We start from the raw sequence: 12,208 nt of genomic DNA, 5'->3' as shown, positions 1-12,208 counted from the left end.
TTATTTTGTTTTCAATTCTTGCAGAACTATGCACTTTAATGCATTGTGTAGACTGTTTACATTTTTTTTACTATGTGCAGAGCATTATGCATTATTATTATGACTAATTGCCATGTTTGTCGCAACCGTTTGTCTGTCAAATTGTTATGTACTTACTGTATGTAAAACAGGACTACAGATGGAAATTAGCGGCTCCGCTAAATCTGGTGCAGCCATCTTTTTATTGTCTCAATAATTAATGTCACTGCACACTGTCCTTTTTAAATAACTAAACTAAACTAAACTAACAGTAATTTATTATGTAGTATATTATACTCCTTAATGTTCTTAGTTTTAATATCTTGTTATGTATTCTTCTTTGTATGTGTGCCTTGTTTGGAACTGAAGGAGTGCTTGGACAGATGCTCTACTTCATGGGTTCCACAATTTGCTTAGATGTCATCTGACCTAATGGGATAGGCATGGTCCAAGACGACTGAATGACCCGGTTGTCTTCTCTAATGGGTAAGAGACATGGGATACAGGACATGTGGTTTTTCGCTAGCCTAAAAGTTAAAGGGTCAAGTCAAAGGTCATTGGACATCTGGACGGGAGGTTTCTCTCTGTCCGGAGAAGGTGGAGATGCAGAGATGCTCCAGGATTCGGCATTTTTGTACACTGATCTTCTTCTTGTTAATAAACTTCTTTTTTGAATACAAGCGAAGACGTGTCAGCGGTGATCCCTTCTTTTCATCAACACATCAATATACCACAATTATTAGTAATTATGTTTTCATTATTCCTACTGTTTTTTATGTATTACTGCACTACGTTGTGGCTAGTGACATGTTGATGTCTTTGATGCTGTCTTTTGTCTATTATGTTTGTAATGCTTGCTGCAAATCCAATTTCCCTAGGGATATAAATAAAACTGAACTGAACTAACTATTGCTGTGCATTGTCCTGTTCTATCTTGTTTGATTCAACATAATCTCTCTTCCCTCAGGATCTCCTGGTACAGCCTTCTCTTCCACCACGCAGCCCTCTCTTCCTCCTTCTCTTCCCCCATATCCCCGCCGGACTGTAGGACATAGGGCTCTGGACGTCATTTATCATTTATTTTTTTCTCTCTTCTCTCTCTCATGTCTGTCCTTCTTTTTTGTGTGTTTATCTTGTTTGCTGCTTTCTTGGCCAGGCCTTGCTTGGATAAGAGATTTTTTTTTTTTATCTCAAGCGATCTGCCTGGTAAAATAAAGGTAAAATAAAAATGAAAAAAAAAACAAAAACTGACTTGCAACTGCACTTGTTTCATCCATGCAACCATCGACATTTGAACAGATACACACATCTTAGAATATGCTGATGACCTAAGGACATGTGGCCGTCATAAATGGCTCCTTACCATTTCATGCTTCGGCTGTAGAATTAGTCGCATGATCATTCATGACTTTGGTGCATTATGGTGTAGTGTATTATCCACCTAAACTTTTTGCTTTAACATCATGCATTATGTTCTTCTGTCTTTCTTGGAACTGAAGGAAAGTGTAAGTGTAAAGTAACAGTAATAGATGAGGCATGAGTGACCCTTGTGAGAGGTACCCGAGGACAATGTGTTTTTGTTGTTCACAGAGCCTTATGCTGATGTTTAGCCTCGTCCGAAGGATGAACTCAAGGTCGTAAAATGATATATAGGCTAGATCCTGTCTTGTGTTTATGAACACAAAACATGAACTGTGTATGTTAAACAGATACAGGCATTGTTTGGATTTACAGAATGCTTCCATTAATGTTGAACAGTTAAAGGGATAGTTCACCCTAGAATGATATTTCGCTCATTATCTACTCACCCTCATGTGGACTAAGGGCTGGAAGAAGTTTCAGAGTCCTCCGTCCCTTCTCTGAGTTACAGGGGGTCTTGGTGTAGCAGTGCATGTCCATATAACGGTTGTAAAGGGACACCAGAGCTCTTCGTAAAAAAACACACACAAAAAAACATCCAAATACCTCCATGCTGCTCGTATGTAATGTCCGTCTTGTGCTGAAGCCCCAAATTGCGTAATTGTCCCGAAAAAAATTAAATAAGTCTATATTTTAAGCTTGTTTGTAGCGGAAGCTTCTCAAAGCTCCTCTTCCTGGTCCGTCCAAATCTCGCGTGATTTGCGCCGGCGTCAGTGCGGTTACTGCGAATCACGCAAGATTTGGACGGACCAGGAAGAGGAAAACGAAGGAAAGTACGTATTTCCTGGTTGTTAAATCTCCCTCGATCGATAACCTCCATGTCATCCTCAACATTGCTGGCATTGTTCGGTGGAGGCTTAGCTGAAGTTGTATCAGCCCCCATGTCCTCCACTCCTCCCCTGCTAGGACTCTCCCCCTGTTGCTGAATACCTTCTACGACATCCAGGATGTTACAACATTCTCTATCAGATGGACTCCATACCTCCTCCACACTCTCCCCCCTCCCATCTCCCTCCTCTACAGCTGAGAGGCTCTCACAACACAGTCTGTCTGACGACTCCATGCTTCAGCTTCATTCATTTCATTAAGATCTAAACCCTCCGGAAATAGGTTTGGTGAAGGATGTCTATATGAGGTTACAATAGAGAGTAGTTCATCTTGAGAAGATAAAAAAACTTCAGTATCTCTCTCCGATGCATGTTGAGGGCTACTGGGGCTGGCTGGAGGGGTTTATAGTAGACAGGTCTACTGCTTCACTATTCAAGTCAGAGATAAGCTCCAGAAGATGTGTAGGGATTTCAATCAGACGTTCTGATTCAGCCATTTTTTTTGTTTGTTTGATCTCTGGATGGTCCACCCTATCGCCGGGTGTAACTCACACGAATGCGCCTTTTATTCAAATTTTCTTTCAACAATTACAGTGTCAGGGCACATCATACATACATAGTTAAACACTCATCCTTATATCAATGTCCTTATTGTTCAGTGGCAATGGTGGTGTCCTCTTCTCGTCTTCTGTAGTCAGTCCATTTTTCACATTTATCCTCAAATTGTGTCTCTTGTAATCTCAGTTTATGTGTGATTTCTCCATTACAAAAATCTCTTCCACAGTGCACATCCACTTTCTCAGGCGACTCCGCCTGTTCGGCGTTAGCTATAACATCATGAACATCTTCTATTGCGCTGCCATCGAGTCCATCCTGAGATACGACATTACGTCCTGGTTCGGTAATCTCACAGTAAAAGCCAAATCTCAAATACTCAATCTGGTCAAGACGGCTAGCAAAATCTTGGGTTCCCCTGTCCCACGCTCACCTCAAGATCTGTTTGAACAGGCCACCATTAGGCTGACAAACGCTATTCTAGCAGATCCTACGCACGCACTTCTCCCTGAATATGAGCTCTTAAATTCAGGTAGAAGATACCGAGTCCCTTTGTGCAGGCACAATCGCCTCAAAAACTCATTCATCCCTCTGTCCATTAAATTTATGAATGAGCAGCTTGTGTGATGATATGTATGAATGTTTGCGTGTTGTTTGCAGGCATAATCGCCTCAAAATTCGTTCATCCCTCTGTCCATTAACTTTATGAATGAGCAGTCTGTGTGATGATATGTATGAATGTTTGCGTGTCCACACATCTGCCACTAGTACTTTTCTGAGGCATATTGCACTTTAATGATTTTATTGTATGTTTTTAGTACTTCTCTGCTGCTTTTCCCTTGTACCGTTTTTGTCTTTGTTGTGACGCAGCACTGCTCTCTGTCCGAGAGAAATTTCTCCTACGGGAGACTAATAAATGATTTTGACTTTGACTTTTGACTTGACTCCGTCTGGGGGGTCTACTTTGTACCGCATTCTGGTAATTGTTTTTTTACTGGCTGACAGCAATACTTTAACAAGATACTCATCCTCTTTTTGTATTGTATCTTGTGTTAGATTCCCCAAGTAGAGTATCTTACATGTTTTTGGTATCTCATATCCTATTATATTTTGTAAACCCCTCCATATTTTGTCCCAGTATCCTTTTAACTTTTGGCAGGACCAGAATAGTATATGTGTATGGTCAGCATCCATGTGGCCACATGCTCTCCAGCATGGCTGCTGAATAGACACTGCCCCTTTTTTAATCTTGGGGGTTATAAAAAATCTGACCGTATTCTTCCAGTTGAATTCTCTCCAGATCCTGGAGCTAGTGGACGTGCACTGTGTTTTATAAATATTAAACCACTCTTCCTCTGTTATTTGTTCTTTTAATTCCTTTTCCCATTTTTCTTTGATATAAAGGGAGGAAGACTTTCTACATGACATCAAACTTTTATAAAGGACTGAGATTACTCTGCATTTTTTACCTGCACCTCTTGTTTTAAAGAGTGTATCTGACCTTCGTAGCCTCTAAATGCATGTTCAGCATTACAGTGTTAAAAGCAACTGTTTCAATTTCAGTCAGGAAGGTTTTTCCAGCAGAGTTTTCTTCTTCTAACACAGGCCTACCTCCACCGGCCATGGAAACGTAATCTTCCTCTCCACTTTCTCCCTCGCTCGATGAATGATGTGTATCAATGGTTTGCTCAGCTGTCTCCACCTCCAGTTCCACAGCATATGGCGGGGGTTCTTCTCCCTCCACCGGTGAATCGCTCTCACGGGGTGATGGAGCGACTACTGCAACCCCTATAATGGAGAGTATAGGGTTAAGCGTTATTATATTCACCATATTAAATATGGTTTTTCCCTGCTTTTTCAGGGAAGCAGGGAAAGTAAAACTGAGCACAAATGGCTGGATGGAGACCCACCTTTAGTCATAGGCCTTGAAAAATCTGACATCACCTCCACCTCCTCTTCAGCAGACATCTCCTGGCTAGCAAGAAAATAAAAATCATCATCTTTAACACTAACCAATTACTTTTGGCTGTTTCTCAATTCTTGTAATTATATGTCCTGTTTTTTTTTTTCCTGTTTGTTTGCTTGTTTGTTAGCTTTTGTTTTCTTGCCTAATGCCTGCCATTTTATGTCCTGCCTTGTAATGTCTGATATTGTTTGTGCTAATGTTTTAGCTCTGTGTGCTACTTGCGTGTTTCTAGCTGTACTTTCTTCTCTTGCTTTCTCTCGTTCTTCTTCTCCCTGTCTGCATGTTATGTCTGCATGCCATGAGTTTTTGTTATGCTGTATGTCAGACTTCTTACTTGTTTTACTTGTTGTTATGAGCTTTTGCTAGGTAGATTGTGTAGTGTATTATACACCTTAACTTTCTTGCTTAAATATCTTGTATTATCTTATGTTCTTCTTATTGTGTGTGCTTTCTCTGAACTGAAGGAATGTGTGAATTGATGCTCTGCTTCATGGGTTCCAGATGTTGCCTAGAAGCAACTTGGTCTGTTGGAAAGTTGATGATTGTTTTGTTTAGGCTGAAACCTTAGGTCAGGGGTGTCTTCTTCCGTTGACCTGTGGTGGCCCAGAGGTTACCAATTTGGTCGGGAGGTTGAATGCCGGAAAGTGGGTAGTCCAGATCAAGGAAGTCTTTGTTGATTGGTTGCATTCCTTAGTTTGGAGAAGGTGGAGTGTTTGGAGTTAGAAACATATATAAGGTCAGAGCTTTGGGCCAGGAGGGAGAGATCTCATTTTTGACCAGAGATGCTCCAGGATTCGGCATTCTTTGTACACTGTTCTTCTTCTTGTTAATAAACTTCTTTTTTGAATACAAGCGAAGACGTGTCAGCGGTGATCCCTTCTTTTCATCAACACATCAATATACCACAATTGTTATGTAAGTTGTGTTTTGAAAGTATTTAATTGTTGCCCCCCTTTTTTTTAGGTTGCCTTTAACATCTGGCCAGGGACAACGGACGAAAACTAGCCTTGTTGGCTAACTCTGGCCCACTGACAGTTTTTCTTTTAACTCTGTTGATTAGTGGTGCACTGTCCCTATGAAATAAACTAATAAATGAAATGAAATATAGCCACTAAGCATTGTCCGCTCTAAATAAAGTAAAATAATACTTACTCACAGCAGACGCAGCAGCAGCAGACGTACGCCATCAGTCGAGCTTTGCTTGCAGAAAATTGTTTGTCTTCATCAATCACAAAATAGCTGAATGGTCATTTTATATTTTATATAAGATTTATTTTAACAGGTGGGTTTCGCTTCACCAACCATCTTTACAAATTTCCTGAGACCGTATTTGAAACCCTCGAGGCAATACGTAATCCCATATGGTTTTTCCCGCTTTTTCCCCCAGGACTGTGATGTCGTCGTTGCAGTACAATCCTCATATACATACTCATGTTTTCACAGCTTTTTCCAGACCCCAGCTCTACAAACGACAAAGAGAGCAGGGCCCCTATGCTTCGCAAGGCACTTTCTCAGTGTGGAACATTTCTGTAATGACACTATACTATTTTTATTCAGACACACCTTCATTCTATTCAATACCGCTTTGTTAGTGCTTATATAATTACTTATGTAACCAAAGGATGGCGTAATTTTTAAGGTATTATTTTTCATGATTAAATTTATGTGACATCATCACATTTTGACAGAAAGTAACTAACTAACTAAATCTCTCTAGTAATTTATTATTAGTAGTATGTTTTTTATTATTCCTACTGTTTTTTTTATGTATTACTGCACTACGTTGTGGCTAGTGACATGTTGATGTCTTTGATGCTGTCTTTTGTCTATTATGTTTGTAATGCTCGCTGCAAATCCAAATTCCCTAGGGATATAAATAAAACTGAACTGAACTAACAATTGCTGTGCATCGTCCTGTTCTATCTTGTTTGATTCAACATAATCTCTCTTCCCTCAGGATCTCCTGGTACAGCCTTCTCTTCCACCACGCAGCCCTCTCTTCCTCCTTCTCTTCCCCCATATCCCCGCCGGACTGTAGGACATAGGGCTCTGGACGTCATTTATCATTTATTTTTTTCTCTCTTTTCTCTCTCTCTTATGTCTGTCCTACGGAACCCGGGATATATGAAATGCAAGAAAAAATAAATAAATTGTGGCCACGAAATATTAATTAGTTCCCACAAAATAAGTATAACGTGCGCACAAAATACTAAAACATAATAGTATATTATTCCTGGACAGCTGGGCAAGCAAATCGAGCGCACCTCTCAAACAGGAACAGTCACGCTGTCACACAATGGACAGGGAGAGTTTTCTTTTAGGCTGGGGATGAACTACAAAGCCTGGCATTGCAGGGATTCATTATCAGCGAGAGGCATCTCATCAGACTATTGAGAGCCAGGTTGCTGCACTGACGTCGGGGGGGGGGGGGCTGAACCGGGCTCATCGCTCATTATTAATTATTAATGCTACTGCACAACTGAAAATATTGTAAAGACCCCGCAGTAATGTAATGTTGTTATTATGATGTTTATTTTGTGGGATTCCTGACTGACTGTATGGTTGGATGAGAAACTGAGGGGCTGGGGTGAGTGTGAGGAAGACAGAGTCCTGTGTGTGTGTGTGTGTGTGTGTGTGTGTGTGTGAGTGAGTGAGGAGGAGCAGAGGAAGAAGTGAGAGCTGTCAGATAAGTTTGTGTTATGTTGTTGTAGTTAAGTCGGGTCGGACGCTATAATATCAATAACATGTGCTTAACATCGAGGTTGGACGTGAAATAGCCGCGGAGCGGAGCCAGTTTCCCTTCGGTGCCGTTAACTGACTGTGCCAGATGCGCCAGAGCGCGCACCTCTGTGCCAGGTGCGCGCTCTGCGGCGATTTGTGTTTATTCATCTTAACAGAGATGCTGAAAAGAGGAATTAATACACACATTCACACAGGCTACGCACACACGAGCTACCCACAGACACACAGCTGAGGGGTCGAGGCGCGGCACGGAGAAATGCACATCTGGTGGCGTGCCCCCCCCAGTGGGTGCTCAACCTGGTCAGTGGCTGCTCGTGCACCGGAGCGCCCACGGAATCGGTGCCTATGTGTCCAGGAGTACGTTAGTATTTTGTACGCACGTTATATCTATTTCGTGGGAACAAATATATATTTCATGGGAACAAATTATTATTTCATGGCCACAAATTAGTATTTCGTGGAAACTAATTACTATTTCGTGGGAACAAATTAATATTTCGTGGGAACTAATTAATATTTCGTGGCCACAAATTAGTATTTCGTGGGAACTAATTTGTATTGTGTGGCCACAAATTATGATTTTTTTCTTGCATGTCATATCCCGGGCTCCGTGCTGTCCCTTCTTATTTGTGTGTTTATCTTGTTTGCTGCTTTCTTGGCCAGGCCTTGCTTGGATAAGAGATTTTTTTTTTTATCTTAAGCGATCTGCCTGGTAAAATAAAGGTAAAATAAAAATGAAAAAAAAAAAAACTGACTTGCAACTGCACTTTTGAACTTGTTTCATCCATGCATCCATCGACATTTGAACAGATACACACATCTTAGAATAGGCTGATGACCTAAGGACACGTGGCCGTCATGCTCCTGAGGTTTAAATAGCTCCTTACCATTTCATGCTTCGGCTGTAGAATTAGTCGCATGATCATTCATGACTTTGGTGCATTATGAAAAAAAACAGATTGGCTCAGGCTGCATTGTTGAATTCCAGTCTTCTGCCAACGACCACTGCTGTGTGCAAAACATGGAGCTCACATGATGCTCAGACAGCAGTTGAAAAGAAAGAAGTGTTCAACAGAGAGACAGACAGACACACACACACACACACATGCACTGTTCTGGCCTCACTGCCTGTTTTGTAACAACAGGGAGAAAAATGATTGCACACTAAAGAATGACATTTGCCAAATTGCCAGATGACAGGCCACATGACCCTCCCCCGCCCCCACTGTAAGACTGTAGAGTGTAGACGTTAACAGTTCATTTGGTCTCACTGAGGGCTTTCAAGTACCTATCTTGGATTGTAAATTGTTATCACTGCCTCGCCAGTTACAAACTAAAAAGGGATTTAAAGCCTATTGAGATGCAAACTAATGATCACAGAGACACACACACACTATCACACAAAGGGGAGGGTCCAAAGAAGAATCCCACACTCCTGCCATAAATCACAGTGCATTCCACTCTGGACGGGTAATCCTAACAAGTGTGCTCCACTTCCTCTGCATGTTCAAAATCCCATTTAAGGAACTGTTCACTCCTCATGTAACAACCTAACACCGTTGTTCCTGAGAGATTTTCATTCATTGCAGCCATAAAATAGTTTACGGTAGTCTAGTTTGTTCAACAATATTTTTTATTGCTTCTCATTTGTAAAGGAGTGTTTTGGTTTTAATCTCTGGATCTGTGTCAGTCATGAAGGGACCAGATCATAGGCAAACATGCATCATAAGCATGAATAAGAATGTATGTATATATATATAAAAAAAAACATCTACAAACACACTGATCTTCTTGCAGATCTTGAGGTGATTAAGCGATCTGTGTGACCGGGCAGTCCTCCGGCTGATCCAGGAACAGTGTCTGGAACATGTGGTTGTAGAAGGATGGGTGGTAGAGGCAGGCCCGAGCGCAGTCTGGGCTAAAGTTCAACTCCAAGATCTGAGGCTCCATGACGCGCTCACCTGTCCCAGAGTGAAAACACACATGGATTAGGAAAAAAAAAACAAGTGATGGAAAGGTGATGATTATTAACCCTTGTGTTGCCCCGGTGGGGTCAGAAACACCTTGGCGGTCTAGAAAGAAGACGCAGCCTCTATCCTGGTGGGGGTCCAAATGACCTGACCAGTATGGGGTGTGTGAAATGCATCCAGTATTTGTAATTAGTATTTGTTGAGGGAGAAGGAAAAATACATTAGTAAATAAATAAATAATTACATAAATAAGTATTTGTATTTTATTTCTTATTTATTTATTTATTGGGACAGTGTGACCCAGAGGACATGGGATGTATGTTTCAATGTGATGACAACAGGACGGTTAAGATGTTCTGTATCTGGAACAATTTGACATAAAAGTTTGAATATTTACCCAGAGACCCTCATGTAATGGATCACTTGTTTTTTAAATCTGTCGAAATATTTAAAAGAAAAAAGTGCAGGCAGGTGGGTTGGAAAAGTTAAAAGCCCTTTATTTTAATCACACACCCTGAGGAAGGTGCAAGCCGACACGCGTTGGTGTTTTTTAATCTCACCCATTAAAATAAAGGCTTTTTAACTTTTCCAACCCACCTGAGTGCCTGCACTTTTTTTCTTTTTGATCATTTACCCTTTGCAAGAACACCGGTGGTTTGAGGGATACCAGCAGCGCTCCTGTGATTCTGTTTTTTCTGTTGAAATATTTCTTGTGATCTGGGGGGAGGTTCTCTTCTTTTAATGAGGGTTGAGTAAACAAACTCTATGAACTGACTCTGGCAAATAGTGCTTTCCTTTGATGACTGGTCTTTACAAACATACGCTGTACTTAAGGGATAGTAGCATTTTTTAAAAGTGGGGTTGTATGATCTACAGATAGCCCCTAAGTACTTTAATTGCAGTAGAAGACTCTCTGCACTCCTCCCGTTAGCAACGCCAGCCCATAGCCCTGCCCAGAGATTTACAACAGACCCAAAGAAACGGCCTATTTTCGCGGCCTAAAAGAGGTTTTACCTGAAAAAAAATACACAGTTCCATTGTTCGCTATAATATAATTTTTTTCCAGCCCCTCAAAGTGCAGGTACAGGTAAAACCTCTTTTAGGCCGTGAAAGCCGTTTCTTTGGGTCTGTTCACAACACTGTATGTTGTAAATCTCTGGGCAGGGCTATGGGCTGGCGTTGCTAACGGGAGGAGTGCAGAGAGTCTTCTACTGCAATTAAAGTATTTAGGGGCTATTTGTAAATCATACAACCCCATTTTAAAAAAAATGCTACTATCCCTTTAAGATGGAATCTGAACTGTTTGTTTAAACATGTGTATGTGGCCGTCACTGTATATAAGGACTACTGTAGTCTTGCATGAGAAGTATAAACTGTTGTGCTTGCAGCTTAATTAAAGAGAAAACCAGAAACAAAAGGAACGCTTGCAGCACAAAATATAGATCCATTGGATCATCTTGTGTGGACTTGACCAGAGGGAAGAGGAATGTATGAGAGAGAGGGTCAGCATGGGGACAGCGTGTGTTTACGGAAGGAAAGGCTTCTTCTATTGTTCAATATATTTGAGCGGCAAAACTTCACTGTCCATGTCACAGTGAATTAATTCTGATTAGTTGTTTCTTGCATGTACATGCATGTTTTAATCAGTACAATGGTAAATATGCACTGATGCTCTTCACGATTTAAAGGGACAACGAGGAGTTTTGGAAAAGCGAAGCGTTTTCACACTACATTTATGAGCCTCCGCGCGCACCGTGAAATTCTTTGACCGGCGCAAGACAGACTCATGTTTTCATTCATCAATAATTAAAGTCAGATGTTCAAAGAGGTTCAGATACCGTCGTAGTTCCGACCATAAACGGCGATTCAGCGGCGTTATTCTCATGACTTGCCACGAAACCGAAGCTGGTCGGCTCGACCAGCATTTCCACCACCACTAATAATAACAAAATAATGATAGAGACAGAGCGATATATTTATCGAAAATGGAGCCATTAACAAGTGTGGGTAGCGTAGATTCATCCACATTAATGTGAGACTTTTTTATAACCGAATAGAAACTCCTCGTTGTCCCTTTAAGTTCCGAACGGAAGAATAAAGTTTGTTGAGGTTGAAGTTGAATCGGATCAATTTATTTTGCGCCCATGTAAAAAAAATATTTAAAAATGCACATGGCTTCTGTCTCTGTTTGATGATCATTGCTCATTATTGCTGGTTGTTCACTTTAATTTGACACATTATTCTGTAATAAATTCTTTGAGTCTGATAGGACTCACCATAGTCCAGTCATTTTATGAAAAAAGGTTGAACAAATTGCAACAGAAGCAAACTCAACTGATTTTGTATCCTCAACATGTCCTGGGTGAGGGAAAAAAGCCCTGAAGAATCCCATTAGGGGAAGGTAATTTTCATGGAGATATCTAAAGAAAAAATTCTTTGGGGCTTTTTTTCCCCTCATTCAGGACATGTTGAGGATACAAAATCAGTTGAGTTTGCTTCTGTTGCAATTTGTTTAACATTGACCCCTTTTTTGGCTTAAAATTACTGGACTACTATGAACTGACCTGCGTGCCTAACATTCTTCAAACCAAGGGCCCAAATTTAAATCTCAAATTTAGATCTGACTTGATCGCTCTCTTTGCAAATAAGCATGCAAATAGCTGTCAACTTTAGTTACCTTTACGTCACCTCTGTGTATGTGTGTGTACATA

General features: G+C 40.9%; 1 protein-coding gene across 1 annotated transcript in view; it reads right to left on the bottom strand.

Moving 5' to 3' along the window:
* Nucleotides 1-9,139: 9,139 nt before the first annotated feature.
* The window catches only part of ttll12 (tubulin tyrosine ligase-like family, member 12), a 54,579-nt gene continuing 51,510 nt past the window's right edge, over nt 9,140-12,208 (bottom strand). Inside the window, exon 14 of the mRNA XM_085769337.1 lies at nt 9,140-9,488. Coding sequence (XP_085625463.1) covers nt 9,337-9,488 — 152 coding nt within the window. The 3' untranslated portion in view covers nt 9,140-9,336. The remainder of the gene's footprint in view (nt 9,489-12,208) is intronic.

The sequence above is a fragment of the Trachurus japonicus genome, chromosome 23, assembly GCF_045865225.1.
Source record: "Trachurus japonicus isolate A0001 chromosome 23, Traja_1.0".
NCBI lineage: Eukaryota > Metazoa > Chordata > Actinopteri > Carangiformes > Carangidae > Trachurus > Trachurus japonicus.
This window is presented reverse-complemented; position numbering and strand designations above follow the sequence as displayed.